The sequence below is a fragment of the Pelecanus crispus genome, chromosome 2 (genome assembly GCF_030463565.1).
Source record: "Pelecanus crispus isolate bPelCri1 chromosome 2, bPelCri1.pri, whole genome shotgun sequence".
Classification (NCBI taxonomy): domain Eukaryota; kingdom Metazoa; phylum Chordata; class Aves; order Pelecaniformes; family Pelecanidae; genus Pelecanus; species Pelecanus crispus.
In genome coordinates this window covers 121,835,191-121,857,561 of record NC_134644.1, presented here as the reverse complement: position 1 = coordinate 121,857,561, position 22,371 = coordinate 121,835,191, and the positions used below count along the sequence as shown (strand labels likewise).

General features: G+C 40.1%; 1 protein-coding gene across 7 annotated transcripts; it reads left to right on the top strand.

Moving 5' to 3' along the window:
• The first annotated feature begins 1,774 nt into the window (after nucleotides 1-1,774).
• Nucleotides 1,775-22,154, top strand: USP14 (ubiquitin specific peptidase 14). Of its 7 annotated transcripts, none has more exons than XM_075706483.1 (16): nucleotides 1,775-1,811; nucleotides 4,428-4,573; nucleotides 5,191-5,223; nucleotides 7,075-7,179; nucleotides 8,877-8,980; nucleotides 11,003-11,061; nucleotides 12,954-13,084; nucleotides 13,390-13,470; nucleotides 14,285-14,364; nucleotides 15,880-15,994; nucleotides 17,331-17,396; nucleotides 17,726-17,818; nucleotides 18,784-18,912; nucleotides 20,030-20,090; nucleotides 21,199-21,306; nucleotides 21,438-22,154. In XM_075706483.1, exons 1-16 carry the CDS (start codon nucleotides 1,796-1,798, stop codon nucleotides 21,587-21,589), a joined length of 1,479 nt encoding a protein of 492 aa, XP_075562598.1. In that variant the 5' UTR covers nucleotides 1,775-1,795; the 3' UTR covers nucleotides 21,590-22,154. The 7 variants fall into 7 exon arrangements, with proteins under 7 accessions (XP_075562598.1, XP_075562597.1, XP_075562601.1 ...); XM_075706482.1 differs by having other exon boundaries at nucleotides 13,390-13,476; XM_075706484.1 differs by lacking the exon at nucleotides 1,775-1,811 and adding an exon at nucleotides 2,836-2,916 and having other exon boundaries at nucleotides 13,390-13,476.
• Nucleotides 22,155-22,371: the final 217 nt, after the last annotated feature.

Genomic DNA, 22,371 nt, shown 5'->3' with positions numbered 1-22,371 from the left:
TTAGACTCGCAGCCAGACAGCTGGGATCTGCTCACTTGAATAGATGGTCTGCAGGATCTCACCCTAGAACTGGAGTAAAGCCTTTCTAGAAAGCTCCTTTAAGCAAGTCAAAGTAACAGAAGATTCACCACCCTTGCTGGTAAACTTTAACAATGCTTAAATTGCCTTAGTAATTGGAAACTCCATCTTAATTCAAGATCCAGCTTAGTTTCAGCATACCACCCATTGGAGCTTCCCTGTGAAATGTAATCCTTGTCCCCCAAAATTTCATTTTCATGTCTAGGAGCCGACACTGGACAATAAAATCAACTTCTGTTCTTCTCCATGATGAACTGAAAAGACTGAAATTTGTAATTTACTTTCAACCCCTGGATTATTTTTATAGCCATTTTGTATATCCTTCTTCAACTGTTTGGAACTGAAAAATCACATTTGGCAAGCAGCATGTTTATCAAGGACAGATCCTTCTGGTTTTGGGTATCGTTTCTATAGCAAAAGGAGGAGCCAGAAGTGCAAATGCAGACAATCAAATGGTGGGAGAAGCTGTGGCAGAAGCTCTTACAGCTGCAGCTACCAGAGGAGCTGGTAAAGGTAGTAGTGCCGGGTTTTCTAGAGGTGGTGGCTAGAAGGGGTCTGAGGAAGGGATGTTTCTTTCTGGCATTCTCTTCCTTTTTATATGTTTAAGCACTGCTTTAGTTTCTTTAATCGCAGCCAAATACCCACAGCTTTTGTAGAAGCAGTTGAGACTCGTGTCTCCACATCTACCGTTTTCAGTATCTTTAAATTGCCCTGAAGGCTCCTGGCCATTGCCATCACACTCATCCCTCAGCACTCCTTATCTGCTACCTATCACCGAGTCTTAAAAGAATTGCTGGTAGATTAGTCATCCCCTCTCCTCTTAATAAAGTTCTTCTGTTGACAATTTTGTATCTTAGTCCACGTTTTCCTATAACCCAAACGTATTTCATCCACAACAGCCTTTTGCGTTCTGCCCTCCCCCCCCCCCCCAATATCTTCTTGCAATCACAGCTTTTGGGCAAACCCCTAGAACGTCTCCAAACCCATCTCGGCTCTTCAGCACCTCGCCCCCTACGCTGGGACTCCCTGCCCGTCGCACCCACAGCGGTTCCCGCCCGCCCCGAGGCCCGGGCTCTTTCCAGACCGGACACCTTAGGCGGTGGCTCCGCCGCCCGCCCGGTTTGCACACAGCGTGTTTGTTCACACCTGGCGCCTAGCCAGCTCCTAATGTCAGGTCGGTGATACGTCCCCGGGTTAGAGAGAAGTCCGCTATTCGGTCACGCCTTCCTGTGCGCCGCTCCCTCCCGAGAAACCACCGGTGCCCGCGGACAAGCCCACAGCCGCAGCAAGTTTCCCTTCTCCGATCCGAAGGGCAGCGCCTGCCTGCCCGCCCGCCCTGCCCCAGAGCCGGCCGCTGCGGCCGTTGCTCCACCGAGCAGCCGTTACCGGCCGCGCACGCACGAGCCCCCTCCCCTCACCGCCCGCCGGGCGCGCGGCTGCCGCCGCCCCGCCCCGCCCTTCCGGCGCTGCGCGCGCAGCCCGCCCCGCTTCCGGAGAGCGGGCCCCGCTTGCAGCGTCATCCTGAGGGGCCGGTTTGAATGAGACCCCGAGGGAGGGAGGGACGCGCCGGAGCCGCCGCTGCCGCCATCGCCCGCCCGCCCGCTCGCTCCCGCCCCGCTAACGCCGCTCCCCACCAACGCCGCTTCCTGCCGCCCTTTCACCTCCCCGCCGCCACCGCGCCCTCCCAGGACACGGCGCGCCGCCCGCCCCCTCCGCCATGCCGCTCTTCTCAGGTGAGTCGGCCCCGCCGCCGCCGCCCGGCCCGGCCCGGCCCGCGGCCCTCCGCAGCGTGGGGCGCGGGGGCAGCGCCTGCGGCGGCGGGTGCCGTTGCCTCACGGCGAACTCTCCTCGGCGGCCCCGCCGCCCCCAGCCAGGCCCTTCCCGCCGGCGCGCGGGGGGAGGCGGGCGGCGCCTCCCGAGGGGCGGCGGCGGCGGCGGCGGCGGCGACGGGAGGAGGCTCCTCCGGCGGCCCTGCCGTCCTGCCCCCGAGCCCGGCGACGGCAGCTCCCCGGGACGAGCGGCCCGGCCCGGGAGGCGGCCTCGCCGCCTGAGGAGGAAGTGTTGGCCTGGCCCGGCTGGGGCGAGGGGCGAGCGGCGAGCGCCGTTGATGGCCGGGAGGGCCCTTTCGGCGAGGCTCGGTCGTGCGAACGGGTGTCGTACGCGTATCGCGTGCGATCGTGCCTCGGCCTTGCCCTTTCTTAGTTTATTTTTGGTTTGTACTACGATGAGTGCTGCTGTCTGTCAGGCGAGCCGTGATTCTGCATCCGCGCCTCCAAATTCATTTAGGTGCATCTGCCTCTGCTCTTTTAAATCCATTGTTTCCTAATTAAAACCAGAGGAGTTAATTTTCTTAAATTACATCGCATCCCTCTTGCCCTCCTTGCTGTGAAGGAAAGTTTCTAGTGAAGACTGCAAAAGCAAAACCTCCAGTGATGCTTCTAGGACCAGTTACTCTCTTGTTTATGTTTCACAGGTCTGGCCTCTTGGGGCTTTTTTAGTACATGAGGAACAGATTGCAGAAGGTCTTACTACACAGTTGTGTCCCTGTTTCTCTGTTATTTTATTGTGGCTGGCAAACTGGGATCCTGATGTCAGTGTAACAGGACTTTTTCTGACCCTAGCACATCTGTATAAGCTGTGTATTCTGTTCAGTGGGGCAAATACATCCTTTTTTCTTCATTTACCATTGTTTTCAAATTAACAATTTTCTCCTTTAGTTTGGAAATTTTTGGTGGAAATTTCAATTGTGATCTCTGAAGAAAAGACGCTCATGCTGTTCCGTTTCCTCCTTTTGAGTGCTGAGTTGTCAAAACCGGTGACACTACAGATTAATAATTGGTAACTCTTCTGCGTATTTAGCAGTGGATGCATGACTGTTCAAAAATGCGAAACTTAAAAGGCTGTGTGCAGCTGACTTGTTCAGTGACTGAATGGGTTGTCTTCCTGGAAAATGGGGAAAGACTTGTGCTTGGTAGGTCTTAAATATGCAAAATAATAAATGTGTTTTTAAAAAAAATCAGATGGTTGGGCAAATCAGGGGGTATTTTCTGCTAGAAATAATGAAAAGCCAGTCATTTGAGTTGCTTTGTAGGCTAATTTAGACTAAGTTTTGGTTATTCTTCCTTAGTAGCCATCACAAGCACTGCACACATCTGAAATCTGAACCTTCTTGGAAGGTTTTTTTTTAAATCACAACTTCTAAGAGTTTTGTGTTTGGAAAAAACCTTGAGTTGCTGTAGTATATTTACTTAAAACCAAAGCACAGCTAGAAGGAAGGATATAGCTTTCTTAAAGTATGGTATTTCAGCCACTGACTGTGCACATAGGATATTACTGTGTGCTATAATTTGCGGATTTTCAGCAAAACTGCAGCTTGCTAAAGTAGCCTTGTGTACCTATGATAGTGATTGGAAGTGATCAAAGATGTGTAACCGTTCTTTAGAAACATAGTTTATTCCAGGCATTTTTGTCTGCTCTTGGTTAGTACTAACTTTACCAAAGTGAAGTTAATGTGCCTTTGTGTTGTTCTGCCTAATGTTTCTGCTGGTGATCCCATTTCCAGCATCAAGAGCTACATTTTGCATGACCAAATTTCACTTAGCTTCTTAATTCCAGTCCTGCATCTTTACTGGGGTCAGGGCTTCTGGAGTTGCAACCTGTGATAGGCTGTTGTCTGTATTTGCACACACGTACATTGTTTCTGTGAACACTGTCAAAATTCAGGAGGGGAGCAGTAATGGTGTTGTAAATGGCGCTGTGAGGTTAACCTTCCATTGAAAGGAAGCGGGAGGTGTGCTATTTTATGGGTCTTGTCTTGACTCACACTTAGCTCCTCACATAGCTCCACGTGAATGATACTGGTAGCCAAAACTATGGCTGTGGAACAGTTGCTTTGCTTTTAAAGAACATGGTATTGCCATTGAAGGAGAATGGAAATGCTATGGAAAACTGAACTGGAATTGCACGTCTGAACTTCCTTCAGAAATTTGTTTGCAGTGAAGAGCGCCAAGAGATTGGGAGAGTTGCTTTCGAGCAGCTTTTGTGAAGATTTGCCCAAAGAATTTCTGATGCTGTTATACACATTTATTGCTTGCAAAGTTTCTCAGTATATATGTAGCTTACAGTTGTTTTGTAGGATATTTTTAGACTTGTTGGAAATAGTATGTTCGGATGGCTGAGACACCGTGTAGAAAAGGTGTCCCTTGGCTTGACTATTGACAAGTTTTAGAGTTAAAAACTGAATGTTTTGAGATGGTATAAAGCCTGGAATTTGAAATACTGGGTTAATCTTGGTAATTACATTCTTGTATATTAGGAAATAATCTAGTTTCAAAACATTTTGTTTGCAGTTAACGTGAAATGGGGAAAAGAGAAATTCGATGGCGTGGAGCTTAACACTGACGAACCTCCAATGGTCTTCAAAGCCCAGTTGTTTGCACTGACTGGAGTTCAGCCAGCTAGGCAGAAGGTTATGGTTAAAGGAGGAACTCTGAAGGTAGAAGTCTCTGGATTTTTTTTATATTGTTTCTAACTTTATTACATTATAACATCATGAGCAATGACCATGTTTCCAAGTGTTCCTCCAGAAGGTCTTTCATTGTATGTATTAAACTGACTACACTTTCCAGAAATAATTCTGTGTGATTCATTGGCTACTACTAGAAAATACTGGCAAAAGTTTGTTGCTAAATGGTTGGGAGGTACACTGCTGTTTTAAAACACTTCTTTACTCTTTTATGCCAAATGCTACTCTGCTTGGTGGGTTTTTTCTATTCCTTTTTAATGTTCAGAATCTGAATACAACTTTTTGCCTTTTAGCTTGTTTAAGAAAAGTTTCTCTGGCACTTCCTTGCTGGAGACTTATTGGTCTAATGTGGTTGTTTACATCTAAGCAGTGTTGAACAACAGATGAAGAACCTTATTGAAAAGACGACTTGGCTGCTTTTTATTTTGGTCAGACAAGACTCGATGATGTGTAAATAGTAAATATTGTGGACTCTTGGATGAAACTCAGTTGTGTATTTAGAAATATGTGATTAATATTAATGAAAATACTTGCTTGTCTTTTGCTGCAAGATAATTAACTTGTCTTTTACTTCATTTCAAATACAGGATGATGACTGGGGGAACCTAAAAATAAAGAATGTAAGTTCTGAGGAAAAACTAAATTTTACTAGTTTGATTTTTATTTTGGCATTTAAAGAAAGATTTAAAGTTCTTGCTGTTCCTGTTGATGAAAAATAATTTTACAGTTGTCATACCTAAGTGTTCTTACAAAGTTCTCACCGTGGATTTGTAAAAAACCTTTTCTGGCATCAGTAGGGAAATTATGCCATCTTCCTGAAGTACTTGGGAATATAGATTTCTTTCTTACAAGAAATGTTCTGGGTCAGACCAGTGGTCCTTCTGTGTTGTCTATCTGTGACCATAATAATAAGTGATGTTATTTAGAGAGAGCTTGTGAATCTGGGTGCTGTCTGCAGTCCGTTGTGCTTGTACGTCCCCAGCATGGAAAATTGTTGCATTACAAATGCTGAAGTTACAGCTCTGCCTATTTCCTTTTTTAGCAACCTGCTGAAATTTGTTATCCTGTACTAAGTAGCTGCTGTTTAAAAACAAAGCTGTTAGTAATGGTTATTCATACCTTTTACTAGTTCAACAAGAAAACAAAAAGTGAATGTATTTGTGTTTCTTACCTATATAATATTGTAACAGGGAATCCCAAAGATTTTTGTTTGTGTTTTTTTGGTCATTTCGTTTCTGTAGGTGTCTTGTAACATCTCTTTGGTACAGGTTTTACTCCAGTTCTTCGCTGAGCAGATTGAATTAGGTAGTGTTACTCTTACCCTTGTAATTAGTTCACAAGTATCTATTAGCAGCCTGTAGCTGCAGCTTTTGTAGCAAAGTCATTCAGCAAAAAAACCAGTACATAATAGACTTCTCCTTTTCTGCATACTGTTACACTAATAGCTGCCTTTATTAATTTTAATAATGCTATGTACAAGTTCTAGGGATTTATTTACACTGTCAAAGCAGTTTCTTTCCATTCTGTTGTCCATCCTTTTCCTTAGCACTGTGTTTTTTCAAGGCCCCAGATAGCCATTTTCTCCCCCTTTGATAGATCTTACTGTGTAGATGTACTCCTGTTGAATGCTGAAAAACTCCTTTTCCTTATGCTAGTCAGCAAGCATGGTAACTTGATTGTTTTTTGGTTTGGTTTTTTTTTTTTTTCCCTTTGTATGTTAGTCATTATTTCTAAACTGATGGGGTCATTTTGGTTATTTTTCACTTTTCAGTTAGTTTAATGTCCTCAAAACTTGCCAGACCAAAGGATGGCACTTCCCGTTCCTGCTTGCTTTTCAGGTGAAAAAACCAATTCCAAACTCAGAGCTGTGGTCCTCATTATTACCCACATCTGTCTGAAGTGTTTCCCCAGATTCGAGGCTGAAGATGAGGGATGTTTTTGTTGTTGTTTAGAGAATTCTGAATTTGAGAACTTGAGACTTTTTTGATTGAGAAGCTCAAACATTCTTTCAGATCGGAATTTAGCTGCTCGTTATCCTTGGTTCCAAGGTGTTTTCTAAGACTTAAGAAAGAGGTATATTGACACTGAAGTGTTGAAGATGCTTGATCCCTAGTGGTCCATCAGGAAGGGGGCTTTTCTGAACGCTTCACATTGGGATATTCCATGAATGTTAAATTTAGTCCTGATTGGCATCTTGTGTTGTCAGCTGCTGGCAAGCTCACCAGGCTCAGTGGAAACATCTAGCGTGGGTAATGCTGTTGAATTGTTCTCAATAAGTACTTTCTATATAATGAGGAAGTTGAGGTATACCCTTAAGAAACAACAGTGCCATATCAGCTCTGTAAACTAAGAGAAAGATTGTGTTTATTTTGGGGGAAATAGCTGAAATATGTCAAGAGCTTAATGATTTTTTTTTTTAAGCAGAAATAACTGCCCTTAAATATTTATTACTATTTTTACTGTGTTTCAAGGGGATGACCTTATTAATGATGGGTTCTGCAGATGCACTTCCAGAAGAGCCAATTGCTCGACCCGTCTTTGTAGAAGACATGACAGAGGAGCAGTTGGCTTCAGCTGTAAGCATATTTCAAACTTTGTTTTCTTGTAAATGTTTGAATAATGGCAAGTTGTTAAATACTTGCAGTTGCTTAAAAGTGGATTTTGAAACTGTAATGCCTGTTTAGCATTTATAGCTTCTCAAAGAAATGCAAATTTACGTTGATGACCCAACTGGTAGCAGGGATGAGAAGTCTGGAATTTAATTTAAAAGTCGTATAACTAGTGCTGTTTTTTCTTTAAGCAGGCAGCTTAGTAAGTTTCCTAAAAACAGCATTGCTGATGTTTTTTAAGACAAAATTGTATTGCCCTTGCTGTATTGGTGTCCTGAACTTTGCCTGAATAAGGGCTCTTAGATGTGCAAAATTGCTTCCTGCCTCCTTCATATCTGTGAAGGAAGACTAGGGTTTGTTTGGGGTAGGGTGTGTTTGGGGTTTTGTTTGTCCTTGTTAGTAGCATTAGGTGAACTCTTCTTTCTGAAAAATGAAAATAAGTTTGACATTAGTGGAATAGATTATATGTTTTCCTTTATGGGAGTAGAGTCTGGGAGAGCATAATTAATTTTTTTTTTTAATGAAGTCACTTCTGTTTGTTTCCTTTTTTACAATTTGAAAGGCTTAATTTTCTCATCAGTCATTTGAACTAGGAGCTCACTGTCATACTTAAAACAGTTGCATGACTGTTGTCAACTCTGCATGCAGAACTGCAATACTTTTATGCATGTCTGTATGAAACGGATCTGTAGCTTGGGACTGGTTTTGTGCTTCAGTATTGAATGTTTTCAAGGGCACCAGCAGGTGAAGGATATTTATGTATTTTTGAGACTAACCCTATTATACACAGACTCTGAGACAATGGAGAGGCAAACAAGGACATAATTCAGTGTCAGATAACATTTTGAAAAAGCTGGTCACATGGCATTTCTCTGATTCAAATTTTGTTACACATCAAAATTCAATTGTCTGTACTGCATGTAGTCATTAAAAATGGAATACACAGCTAAATGAATTCTCTCTTTCTAAAATAATTAAGTGGTATTGGTATGCAGTACTACTTCAGTTTCATTAAAATACGTGCTTTTCCCTGACAACTACTCAAATATGCAGGATTTAAAAGAAAAAAAAATGCTATTATATTGTGATTTATAGTTGTTTCTGAAACTGGTTAGTTTAATTATTAGTTGACCTTCACATTTGTCAAAACTTCAGAAATTCACAAATTGTCTGAAAGCATCAAATTAATGATCTGTTGCAGACTTCTGGAGAGGAGTTTAAATAATGCTTTTGTTTCTAACTATGAACTTCATCACACTCAGAGTTTTACTGAAAACTGATTTTAATTAAAACATCAGTGTTTTGTACAAATGTATTCATGTGGAAATTTCTGGAAATAGAATTTTAAGGGCAAAACTCAAGTGAGATTATAATTGGACTTTCTGAATAACTGCCTGCTTGAAGAATATGTTCATTAAACCAAACATGCACAGAAAAAAAACCCAAAGCATTCCTGAATGTCCTCTAAAAGCACCGAATGGTGAAATGATTAATATAATCAGAAAATGGATCTGGAAAACCTCATAAAGTTTGATGGAATATTCCAGGTTTTACGCATCTCTGGTCATTCCTTTTCTTAGAAGTTGATGTCAAATTACAGCATTTATACAAAAATGGTTGCACATCTCTCTGACCTTCAAGCACCCTTGTAAATTTTTTGGTAGATGGAATTACCATGTGGATTGACAAACCTTGGCAACACTTGCTACATGAATGCTACGGTTCAGTGTATCCGCTCAGTGCCAGAAGTGAAAGAGGCCCTTAAAAGGTAGGATTCAGTACAAAAGTACCATGACTAAAATGTTTTCTTTGGCTTAAGAAATAGGTGTTTTGTGCAGTGGTCATCTTAATACTGGTATGGATTATCATAACAATCTGTTATTCTTTAAATCTATTCAGGATTAGCATGATGATCGATTAACGTTTATCCCATGGCCGTGTTAGTCTGTACTTTTTAAAGAACGTAAGACTATGTATTTGTTGGAACTGGCTTTTAGTGGAGAGAATGTGTTTTGCCTAGCTAAAAATTAGTTCCTATCAAGACTTGTTTAAAATGCTTGAAGAAGGTGTTGAACTCCTAACCCTGTTTTCTGTGTTAGTTTGTATGGTCTTGTTCTGTACAGAAGAATCGTACGGGAGTCCTGTTCCTTTGAGGAATTTTTTTTTTAATGGTTTTATTGCATAAAGTGTTTTCAGCTATGCAATTCTGACGTTACCAACATTTGGTACTTGGAAGCTCTGAGATAGGACCATAGGTGTTAGTGTGGCGGCAAACTGGAATAAGCTGAAGTTACTGTCATGTGGCTGTGTAGGGAACAGAAGATGTATCCTTATGGAATTCGTTTCATTCATTCTGACTGTAGAATAAATTTTCTGAATTTTTCTTTTTTTTATTTGTTATTCTGGACTGAAATGTGAAAATGCCCATTTTTTTTGTGAGGAATCTACAAGAAACTAGAAAATTATGGAGGTCAGAGGAAAAAAGAATACAGATGAATTACAATGAGAAAATAATCAGTATTTAAAATACGTGAGGATTAGGTAGAGCATTGCCATCTTAGGGTTAATTCCTTTAAAATAGCACTGCTTTCTTGATACCTTGGTACACAACTGGATATTCTAGATTACTGTAAACACTGGTTATTTAAGTACGTACAATTTTTTCTTCATTCTGTTAGCAGGTGAACCGTAATTATTTTGTGCTGGAAACTATTTGTGAAATACAGAAACTCTGTTTTAAAGGTTTTTCTTGTCTTTCAGTGCTGTCATTTTGGGAAAGTCTGTTTATTTCCATGTAAAGGACTCTTGAGTTACTGCACTGAATCAGAGTATTTGACAAATGTAACATACCAAATGTCAAAATGTACCCTATAAAACTGGCAGACTGCAATACAAGATGTGGCCTTATTGTCTGTGGGAAGTCAGATTCACAGGCAGCCTTTATTTGGCCTTCCCTGCTTGATGACAACATGGAAGGGTATATGGCAGTGGGGGAGAGGTGAAAGGAAAGCTTACAATTACAGCTTCATTTCTCACCAGCTGCTCTGTTGATCTCTGCAAGGGTACTCCCTGTTTTCTAGCATGTCGGGGGGGAAGTACCCTGCTCATCATCTAGCAATGGACAGAATTTTTAAAGTTCAGTCTGAGATTAAAGAATGCATGAGACCCTCCTTTTGCTTGAAGGCTTATTGCTTTGAGGAGGCCATCTGTTTCTCATGCAGCTGGTAAATTAAGAAATTGTTCAAAGAGGAGTGGTAAGTTCAAGTAACACGGGTGGACTCGCATACTTTTTCAGGGTAGGAAATATCTCGCCAAGAAAAAAGTCTCACCTCTTGCTGTTTTGTTTCTGCTGTGGAGGGAGGAAGCAAGCCTGCCCTCCATCTCTGTGCATTTTATCTGCCATCTATCCCTGAAGGTGGTTTTTTCCATGTATCTGAAGAAGCTGTGGCAAATGTTTCAGAAATGGGGTAGCTCCTATTCAGACTTTTTCTCAGTTTCTTTAAAAATAGATTGGGTCTTTGAGGCAAACGGATTAGGGAAGCAGCAGTGATGTATCCAGACCTCTCAGCCTGCATTTATTTAGTGTGTCAAGGATGCCAGTTTTCCTTGCTTCCATGCAGTGCTTGCAAAATAACTGACACTTTGAGGTGAGTGTGAGTAAATCTTATCTTCAGTTACTTCTGTTATAGGTGATTGATATCTTTTGATACATTTAAATATATCTATCTGCTGCCTGCTTTATGGTTTAAAAACCTGACTGCTCTTCTTGATTATTTTTCTTCTCTTTTAGGTATGGTGGTGCCTTAAGAGCTTCTGGAGAAATGGCCTCTGCTCAATACATTACTGCAGGTTGGTGTTTAGAGTAGAACACAGGGTTTCAGGCTAGTGCGTGATTTCCTGCGAACTGCAGATGAAAATTGCAGTTTGAGCTCTGCAATTTTCCTTTAGCGCGTATGCCTTAGGAATTTCAGATCTGCTAGCACTGGAGGATTCATTTTGCTCTGTCATTAATATCTGACCGTGGCTGCAAAGCATATACCTCTGCATATTACCTAGCTGCACGCTAGGAAAAATATATTCAAGTGTGATCTAGGCTTAGATAGAAATGATTGGTATTTCTTAACTGTTTTGCATGTAGGCATAAAGTAATTGGAACTTCCTAAAGCAGACTCCATCCATGATTTGATCATTTTGTGTAGAAATATTTTGGTGTACAGTTCTTTGTTTCACTTAATGGTAGGCTAACACCATGCTCCTAGAATACGTATTTCATTGATATTTTTTCCTATGGTCTATTAGCTGAGCATTATTGTTAAGGTGGTAGCTGATGCTTTACCAGTGGTCTTAGACTTTACCCTAAAGATCCAGATTTCACAACTGAAATAGAAAGTAGAGCCTTCAAAAGGGAAGTTACTCTTTGTTGTGGTGATCTGGGTGCTCACAATGTGGGAGCTCACGATGGCCCCCTATCTCCAAGTTCTAACTAGAACTCTAGTTAGACCCCTTACACTTGAACAAGGGTACTACTTGTCCACTTTTTCTTTTTTTACTCTATTTCATTGCCCCACTAAGATGCTGGGCCAGGACACTGGGACTTCTACCAGTCCATTTAAGGAAAAACAAAACAATATAAGGAAGGAAAGGTCCAGTTTGTGGGTATGCCTGCTGATCGAATTTTGGGGTGGTAAGTTCAATGGTTACTCTGTACAACCATGCCTGCCCCTCCCCTTTTCACTGCCTTTACTTCGTGTCCCGTGTTTTCTTTTCAAGGTGACAGCTCTGCTTTTTAGGAATCTTAATAGTTTAAGTAATTCATAGTTAATTCTTTGGTGCTGAGCTGGTCAAGAACTCCTGCATGACACTTATGGCATTTTTTTTAATTGCTGTGTCATATCAGTTGTCCCTCTTATCAAGGTCAGTGAAGATATTTTTTAAAGAGAGGAAGCAACTGACCTTGGTTCCGTGTAATCTTGCCTATATTCACTTAGTCAAGAGTATCATTGATTAGTCTTTCCACTTGTAAATTAGTGACCATGCAGACAGTTGCCTACCTCACAGGGTTGTTGTGAGGATTAACAGGTGTCTCTGAAGTGATTTGTGGATTTAAAATGCTGTAACCTGGGTAGATAAGACATATATTGTAGTGTGTCTGGAGCAAAAAAGAAAGCCATGTGTATTGTCATGCAATCAGTAACATTCATTGAATTGCACATAGTTATGAACTGTCTGCATGTATGCATACACATACTTGTTCTCCTGGGTCTTAAATTAAGCATGAGTATTTTCTAGATATTTTAGTTGGGAAAAATGAAAGGTTTTTTTTCCCAGTAGTTGGTGAAACTTAAACTGCTCTAGAGGATAGATTGTGAATGCCTTCTCGTTTCTCTAGGTGTAGTCCTCTTGTGAAAACATTGTTCCTCAGATGTGTTTCAAATGAAATCTTAACTGCTCAAAAACGTTTTGGTTTTTTTCCTGTTAGCAACCAGGAAAGACAAGGCACTGTGTGCCAAACTCTTAGAATTGTCATCTTTGTGCTTGCAAAGTCATGTTCACAAATGAGATCTTAGGTGCACCTGTTATATCACCTGGAAAATTTGGCCCTGCTTTGGAAAGATCCAGTTGGACACCGTTAAATGATCAGTTTTTAAATGTTGCTGCTGTTTTACTATTCTTTTTAAACTTCCTCCCGTGTTTGAATTGTTTTTCCACTTCTGAAAGCATTCACTTACTTTTTCTTCAAGCCCTTAGAGACTTGTTTGATTCCATGGATAAAACTTCCTCCAGTATCCCACCTATCATTCTCCTGCAGTTTTTACATATGGCCTTCCCACAGTTTGCAGAGAAAGGCGATCAAGGCCAGTACCTTCAACAGGTAAAGACCGATTATTAGCTTATTGTTTGAAAATGCTATAGTATGTTGGAAGTTAAGAACAAGAATATTTTAAAACTTTCCTTCTCCTGTGAAAATAATTTATCCCAGTAAAGTGTTTGCTTTTGTATTGTGTAGAGAAGTTGAATGTTATGTCAAGTGCTAGCTCTGAAAATGTATGGTGGAATAGGGAGAAATTCTTATTTAAGGAATCCTTACATTTGGTTTTATAGTGTAAAGATTGATCGGTTTAATATTACTAAATTATAATGCTACTAGTCAGATTTAATGTTCTGTTCCCTTCCTAGGATGCCAATGAGTGCTGGGTGCAGATGATGAGGGTACTACAGCAGAAGCTGGAAGGCATAGAAGGTGATACGGTTATGGAGGTAATTGTAGTCTTACTCTAACCAGAGTTAGGATTTATCATATTGTACTTGTGATTCACATACTTTTTTGCTAAGGGTTATCTGTTTCGTGAGTTCTTGAACACGAGTCTGTAGTCCAGTAAGTGAAATTGCTTTCTGATGTGTCTGATCAGCATAACACTACCTATGTCATGTCAGCTGTGCTATGGAGTGTACTATAGGAATACTTTTCCCTTTGGGCTTTGTAAGGCATGTGTTGGACCAGGGCAGTGGTGACTGTGAGTATGCAGCAGCTGGCCCTGATAACCTGTGAATCTAGCATATAAGAACTTTTTTCCTGAAAAAAGTGTGCTACAGCATTCTTGGCTACAGGAATGCTATTTCAAACAGACAACTAGCTTAGTCAACCTGGTAAGAAATTACTTGAAGTTTTTCCCAAGACTTTACCAGACCGACTCTCTTCTTTCTCTGTAAACTGCTTTCTGGAGAGTCTGGAGAGGCAAAGATCTGAGATTATAAAATCTAATTAATTTAACAAAAATTAATAGACTCTAAAATTTAAGACAGATTTAAGTTGGGGGGCAGGGAGGTGTGACGCTTTGACTGAAATCTTGCTTGCTGGTACGCTTTGAGGTGGCTTTAACAGCATGCTATAAATGCGTTTGTTTGGAAACTTACACAGTGTAAGGAGATTGACTGACTAGGAGCAAATGTACCTGTAGAAAGGTGAAGGAATAAGCTTCAAAGAATTTAATAAATGGGGTTATTTTGTCTGTAAAGACGACTGTCTTTATGTGCTATTTAAAGTTGCAACATGAGAGAATTTGTTTTACAGACAGACTCTGGAGCTACAGCAGCAGCTTCTAAAAAGAAGAGTTTAATCGATCAGTTCTTCAGCATTGAATTTGAAACAGCGTATCCTAAAGACTAAGGCAAGACATAAAGAATGATAATAATTTCACACTTTAGCAATTGAGTGCAGGGAGGATGAAAAGCATTGTTCAGAATAGTATAGAAAGTAAAGGTGTGTGTTAAAGAGAGGGAATGATATATTGCAGGAGTATGCAGAAGTTAAATATTAAGATTGGATATACTTTGAGAGGGAGGATGATGTGGGGAGGAAGAATGGTAATGGAAATTTACAGAAAAACCCACAGAATTTAAATACCAGGTTTCCTTCCCAGAGAAGATTGCCAGTTACCCACTTCAAGGATGCTGAGATGTTTTATCCAAGTAAAAGTAATTATCTTCCTAAATAGCCTTTTTTTGGCTTGTTAAGGGAGTGTTGCTGATATACTTGGCATACTAAACATGGACAAAAGATAGCTTGATTGATTTCTTAAGAAATAAATTAGATGCACGCTGTTAGATGAGTAAGAAACTAAAGCAGCTGACAACTTTCTAGTAGCTTTTTTATAGCAAGAACAAAAAGACCATGTGGGGCACACATCTCATGCCAAGTATTACTTTTTTACCACTTCTCCACCCCAAAAGCCTGGCATCATTAAACTGGCCACCACTTTTAGAAATAATTATACTCTGCCTTTTGCTTGTCTGAAATAAGGAAGCATCCTCTTAGATGAGGTACTGTATCTCATAGCTTGGTAGTAATGAAGAGTAAAGGCCTTTTTTTAAGGTAAGAGTCATGCATCTCTTTCCCTGTACTGTGATCTTTGTTATCCCTGAAATAATTGGGAGGAGCAGAATGAGTAGCTAACAGGAATGATGCATAGGCTAATGGCAGGAGGAAGAGACTTGGTAGAAAAGTCATGTTGCAAGCCTTCAAAGTGTGATTATGGCAGCATTTGTAGCATAGATGCATTCAGAGCAGTCAGAAAAGTCTCGTGAGAAGGAAGTGGTGTATGAGAGAAAAGGATTGGTGGCAGAAGTACGAAAAGAGGCTGGACAGAGAGCTTAGAAGAATGTGTACAAAATAATGAAGAAATGGACTTCATTTCAGTGAAGAGGACAGGTAAAAGCAGGCCAAGGAGGCTGTGCATGCTGAAAGAAACAGGAATTCCGGCCAGCAGCAGGAATGGAACTTTATTAATTCTAAACAATAACGGAGCATAATGTTGCAGGACGGCTTCAAGACTTGGTATTGGCAGCCAGTTGGTATCATCTGTGTCCTGTGGGGAGGGAAGAAAGAACAAAGCAGGCCTCATAGGCTTAAATGGTGATTAAAAACTTATTTTACTTTTTTTTGGTATGCTGTCTGCCTCAGCTACCACTTGTCATTGGACACAAAGGAACAGATTGGTTGGAAGGAAGGACTGTTTCAAATCTTCATTTTTATCCTATGAGAAGTAAAAGTACTATTGATGCACAAGCACAGGATTATCTTAAGTTACCGTGCTGTTCAGCATGTTCTTTTCACCAGAGCAGTAGTTCAGCTCTTGGTGCATGATGGTTTTCCTTAATTTTGTGAAGCATGAAATGTACAGAAGCTGAAGAAGAGGAAGTAACTAAAGGAAAGGAGAATCTGCTTCAGCTTAGCTGCTTTATCAATCAAGAAGTGAAATATCTGTTTACAGGACTAAAATTGGTAAGCCATTACAACTTTCTTTTATTTAATTCAGATTCTAAATGACCTGTGTTTTTAATCTGTGACTTGGAATTGACATCTGCTGTCCAAGCTTTACAAGGTTCCAAGTTTTTTTGGGGTGTTCAATGAAAAGATGGAAGTGAAAATTAATTGCGTGTTAATGTAAAGCAGAATTCAAGAGTGTTTTCTTGACCCTGACGTGGTCTTCCCCATGGAGGTAACCAAGTGCAAGCCAATTTGTTACTTGTAATTTGAAACTATTTGTTTGACTTACAGTCCAGACTGAGCAGTATCATGATTTAAGCATGCTGTAAATGTTTCCCAAAAAGTCCAAAAGTCAGGTTTAAAATAGAGTGGTATTTTGGTTGCTGTGTTCTAAGGGAAAAAGAAAAAAAAAAAAAAAACCAAACAATTAAGCCTGCATTTAATTTTGCAGATTTGAAGGGGGTGTTACATCTTCCATGACACAATATAATCTTTAAACTGTTTATTTAAGTAGGACTTCTTAAAGTAGTCTGTGCTTTTTATCTGTATGTGTCTAAGTTTTCAGGGGTTTTTGGAGAATCTGAAGGAGCAAGGAGAGGAGCTACTAGAAAAACCTTGTTGTAGTAACTGCTCTTGCAGAGTATTTCTATAAGAGCAGGGGTAGAAGCAGAGATCTGGTTTGTACAGGACTGGACCAAGTCACATGGTTCTCAGATAATCTTTGTTTCTGCTTTTTCTGTTTTGACAGAATTTAGAATGAAAGTAAGATAAAATAGTTAATGCTCACAAATTATAAAGATTATGAAAAAAGAAACCTCACTTTCAGGCCAGAAAGGGCCTTCTAGAATTGTTATGCTGGATTGCCTGTAGCAAGAGAGTCACAACACTAACAACCAGGTCAGTCTTTCCCTGAATTTGGAAAAGTCCCTGGAAGCAGAGTATCACCAGCTGGCTCCTTATATACGACTCTGCTTTAGACTGAGAGTTGAGAAACGTGCAAATATTCCTGTCACAAGAAACTTCAGATTTCTTTTAGTTCTGTTCCAACCTTTACATTCGTAACCAAATCCAGATATTTAAGTTGCAAGTTCGACTCTTGTGGAATAAAATTTTCTGCAGAGAGAAACTTAGTGTTGTCAGGGCTCAGGAATGAGCCTGGAGCTGAACAAATGAATGGGCATGGTCTTTCTGCCAAGGAATTTCAAAATTCTGTGTATTGTAATGGCTGATAGCAACAGAAGAGATTGGCAGAATAAGATTTAGTAGATGGCTTGTTTATCCATGCTGTGTTTTTCTTTAAGCCGTGTTTTATGATGAACGTATGTGTTATTACCTTTCTTTTTTTAAACAGCGTCTTCAGGAGGAAATCACCAAACTCTCTCCCACACTGCAGAGAAATGCACTCTATATCAAATCTGTAAGTGGTATTTTTATTGCGCTCTCTATGATTCTTTTAACTGTTGTCAATTTTCTGTCCCCAAACACAAAGTTATCGCTGCAGCAGCATGTGATGTGTGTTTATAAAGCATCTGAATATACACTACCAAGAAATTTAAGACCAGTTGAAAATTATTTCTTTGTGTGCTACTATACAGAGCTTCAAAATAGGAGGCCTTGTTGTATTCCTATGTGTTTGTGTATAAATATGTTCCCAGAATAGCCTGTAATTTAGGATGAGCAGTGTTTAAGGTATAAAAGATCTGTGAATATCTAAAGTAATAGCTTTTTCTAATTTTTTTTTTACAGTCTAAAATTAGTCGCTTGCCTGCGTACCTGACCATTCAGATGGTTAGATTTTTTTACAAAGAGAAAGAATCTGTGAATGCCAAAGTTCTTAAGGTGAGGAAGTTTTCTGCATATTGAAGTTTAATTCCTCTTTATGCTTTTCAATGACTTTTTATTATAGGTAGGCAACTAATACTTGAAGCCTGTTTACTGAATTGTTTGCTTTTAAATTGCATTTTAAAATACTAACAGTGCAGTTTTCTTTGCTGAAGTACAAAGTAGCTTCGTTCCCAGTTGTGATGATGTGTGGCAAACTATGCTACCAAAATAGACTGGGGAAGGAGGTAAGGGACACAAGTGGATTTTCTGTGAATTACACAAATGTTTTTTGGTCTCTTTTCACCAGTGGTTCAGAGGAGAGTGTTTAATTAAGGAGAGGGCCATGCTTTCAGTCACTGGACAGTGTTCTAAAGTTGATCAGAAATGTTTACGCTAACAAACACTCCCTGTATTAGTTATTTTAATTGTCTGGCTTTCTGACTGAGAAATGCAAGAACCAGCTGCAAACAGCTAGCTGTTCCAGTTTTGCTTTCTATTGGCCTTGGCTGATAGACCTCCTAGGCTGTCCAGGGAGCATCATGATAAATGATGCCTGTTCCTTACAAGACAAGCAAGGGAATAAAGATTGAAGGCACATGTTAACTATTTTAGAAGATTCTTTGGGTAACACAAGTTGACAGTTTTGCAAGTGTACAGTCATTCTACGTGCATTTTTTTTTCCTTAGGCCTGCATAGGTATTTCCGTAGTATGAAAGTATGACAGCTAATAATAAAGAATCTAAGTATTTATACAGAATGTAGTAATTTATGATCAATTGTTTATACTGAATCGGACTTTCTTCTGTGAAAGTATTGTAGCCCTTTATGTCAATACTGTCAGCCACATTTCAGGAGATCAAGTTGTCATAAATGTGATGAGAGTCACATTTAATTGGACTTAGTGCTGTCCTCCCATGGCAGAACACTTTAATGTGGAGTACCAAATTATGCTAATAATCTTTATGCTTTTTACTTCCTAGGATGTTAAATTTCCTCTTATGTTGGATGTGTATGAGCTGTGTACACCAGACCTTCAGGAAAAAATGGTTTCTTATCGATCAAAATTCAAAGATCTAGAAGACAAAAAAGTAAATCAACAGCCAAAGAATGTAAGTCTTCTGGCAATTTCATAGATGTTTTGATTAAATATGTCATACATCTGAAATTGGGGTACCAATAAGGACTAGAGAAGACTTGACTTCCTTAAATATATTGTTTTCTTATTTAGCATTCAAACTCCTTGGTATTGAGCTTTAGTTTTGTTGTGGTTTTTTTTTTTTTTTTTTTTTTGTATTTTCATGAAAATACAATATCTGCTTTGGTATGACTGCTTGAAGAGAAACGTTAAATGCTGTAGACAAACACATTGCTTATGTTTTTATTTAGAAATGTATTAAAATGTAGTGCTCCTGCTTACCAGTGTTACGCCTAAAGGTTTTCTGTGAATTATGCAAAATTATTCTCTTCAGACATTATTGCTTGCTGGCAGGTCACTTGTTCAGTGGAGTGTAGGCAGCTATTTCCTGCTCACCACTGGAAAGAGGGACAAGGGACTGCTACATATCTGACTGATAAAATCTAGAATATGCATACTAGTGAGCTAAAAGGCTGTACTCTAAAAACTTGGTAAATGGTTTAATCTCCTACCCTGTCTATATATTCTAAAACTGACTTCCCTTTCTTTAATGACGAAAGGAAGTAAATGAGCTAAAACTGTAGTGTTTTAGCCAGTTTTTTTAAAGTTTGCTAGTCTTTTCCTGGCCTAACTCCTGGCAGTTTCATTTAAATATTTGAATAAGGCTTGCATCCCTTTTTACACAGTTATGAGCAAGGAAAGAGTGCCATTTTAAAACAGAATGTATTGGCACTTAAAGTCTGTCTCCAGTATTTTCTTGTTGCCACTTCTGCTGCTAGCAAGTCCCTAACAAGGAATAAAATCTTTAGTGGCAGAATTGTTTTCGTGCTCCAAGCCTGTAAATCTGGTGGGTGAACAGTCTAGGCAATATGTGCTAAAATGCTTATATACTTGCTTTAAGAAGTGGTCTTGTTTAGATGAGGCTTTTGGATGTCCAGCTAGAAATACAGTAATGGAACTTGTTTCGAGTTGAACAAAAATATTTAGGCTTAGAAACATCTTTAAATGAATGGAGAGTTGGTATTTGATATGATTGTGCCTAAGCTTTCTCAAAACGATTTGCCATTAATTCAGCATATTCTGTTCTTCAGTCTAGTAAAAGTGATGGTGCACAGAAAGAAGTTAAATATGAGCCATTTTCTTTTCCTGATGGTGAGTACAGGGAAGTAAATTTATTTTAAAGTAACTTTCCATTTACTCATTTTTAAGTGGACCTGATGGTGGGAATATTTTGAGAACCCTGGTTATTTTTAATGCCTTTGAAAATTAAGCTTCAGAAACTGACAGAAATGTAAGGAAAGGAAAGATTAGGCGAGTCAAAATGCTGTTGAGATAGTCAGAGACATAATTGTCATCCATTTGTCAAGTTAATGATACATAGAAGACGTGCACATCAAAAGACATCTGCATGTAATGTGCAGTTGTTTTGTACGTTTCCTTGTCAGTGGGTGGTAGAAAGCTGAAATCAAAACAAAAACTTAAATTGGTCTTTCCAAACTGCTGTGGTAGTGCTAGTGTTGCCTAATTTGGGGGGGCCTTGGAGCTTGAATGTCCTAAACATTTACTCTCATGTTGAGGACGCTGTGCAGAAATTATTTTCGAGGTCTTGTTTATCCAAAGTGTTAGCATTCAGTGCTTCCTGAGGTTTCTGTGTGATGCACTGCATTGACTAGCTCAAGAGCACAGTGAAAACAGGATATTCCGGAGTGCTGAGAAATGCAGTTATAGTGTGTTGGGGACTGTAACACCCTTCTCGGTACGTTTGGAATTAGCCAATTTTTTCCATTGCAGAATTGAATAGCGTAAGTGAACTTGACTGCAGAGCGGGCTGACCTGCTGTACCTGGCTATTCTCAGCAGTGTTGCTGTACAGCCCGTGCCCAGCACGTCAGCCCGTGCCCAGCACGTCAGCCTGTGCAGTTTCGTGGCTCGCCCTGAATGCAGACAGCAGCTGCTGTTTGAAGGAAGTATTGGCCAAACCTGTCCAGTAGGTTTAGTGACCATAGGTCATCATTTTAATGCCTTAAGCTTACTGCATTTGCATTACACCCAGGATACGTATTTATGTCATGCAAATGGACACCATTCCCCATTTCCTGAGGGGCTATCCTGGCTGAAAGCCACTGCTTGTAGTTCAAAAATGACTTAGAACCGTGCTGTAAATGGGGTTTCACACAGCTACGGTGCTGCAGTATGGCTGTTGAAAACAGTGAAACTGTTCATTTAAGACTCATGTAACTTTTTTTTCCCTCTTCCTTCAGATATTGGTTCTAACAATTGTGGCTATTACGACCTGCAGGCAGTGCTAACGCATCAAGGCAGATCAAGTTCCTCTGGGCATTATGTGTCTTGGGTTAAAAGGAAACAAGGTAAAAAAAAAAAAAAAAAAAATTACAGCACTGTTAACCACCCTTCGCAGCTTCTTTCATTTAAGGGGCTGTCAAGTGTGCTTAGATTTTATGTACCCAAATTACAAATAATCATCTTGTTTTTCTTGCAGATGAATGGATTAAATTTGATGATGACAAAGTCAGCATTGTTACACCTGAAGATATTTTGAGGTTATCTGGGGGTGGAGACTGGCATATAGCTTATGTTCTACTCTACGGGCCTCGCAGAATTGAAGTAATTGAAGACGAAGCTGAACAGTAGTCTTCAGTTTTAGTCATTCTGCCTAGGTGTGAAATAAATGTTGATTACTGATCACTTCTTTAACCCCAGAGCTTTAGCAAGTGGATAAATAATCTGTTCAAACCTTTTCATGTGAAGAGGGGTATTGTTTCAAAACCGATCCATGTACCAATTAGTCACTACTGGACTGGACTGCCCACTGTGGTGGTGACAATACTTAAAATAGCTTTAATGTCTTGCAGAAGATAATTTTTTTTAAATAAGCCTGCCCTCCCTGCCCCGATGTCATCAAGTATTTATTACACACCTATTCTCACATTTGTTACTCTTGCATGGTTTATACCACAGTTTGATAGCTGTCCATCCTTTTGCCTTACCTGGCAGTTTTGTTAGGAAGGTAGAAGAGAAACCGCTGCCTTGTTGCGTAACTCAGTGCTGCTGCCCATAGCCAACAACCGTGGCTACAATCAAGTATTTGTCCAGCCTGACCTGCTGACTCAGTCTGTTCCGTTGCTGGCATCTCATGACTTCAAAATAAATTGTGATCAACAATGTGTCTCCATTAAAAAGAGTTCACGTCTCGGTAGTGTAGTTAGTATGTGTTTGCTTTCACTTCTTGGGCCACCACTGATGAATGTCTCAAAGCAGTCATGTAATAAAGCCACTTTTTGTTTTTTTAAGCTGTAGGGCTTTCTCTCCTCTCCTGTTACTCTTTAATCAGTAGCTAAGTCTAGTATGGTGGCCGCAAAACTGGGCTTTGCTTACTTAGAGTAAATTCTGTTCCTTCCCTGCAGGAGTGCAGC

Bases quoted from the DNA above. Each gene is read 5' to 3' on its own strand.
- USP14 (XM_075706479.1), top strand. From the start codon at position 2,944: ATGCATGACTGTTCAAAAATGCGAAACTTAAAAGGCTGTGTGCAGCTG. The intron at 14,365-15,879 runs GTATCCTAAAGA...AATTTTGTGAAG, and splicing joins AGCATTGAATTTGAAACAGC to CATGAAATGTACAGAAGCTG. The intron at 17,819-18,783 runs GTGAGGAAGTTT...TTTACTTCCTAG, and splicing joins TGAATGCCAAAGTTCTTAAG to GATGTTAAATTTCCTCTTAT.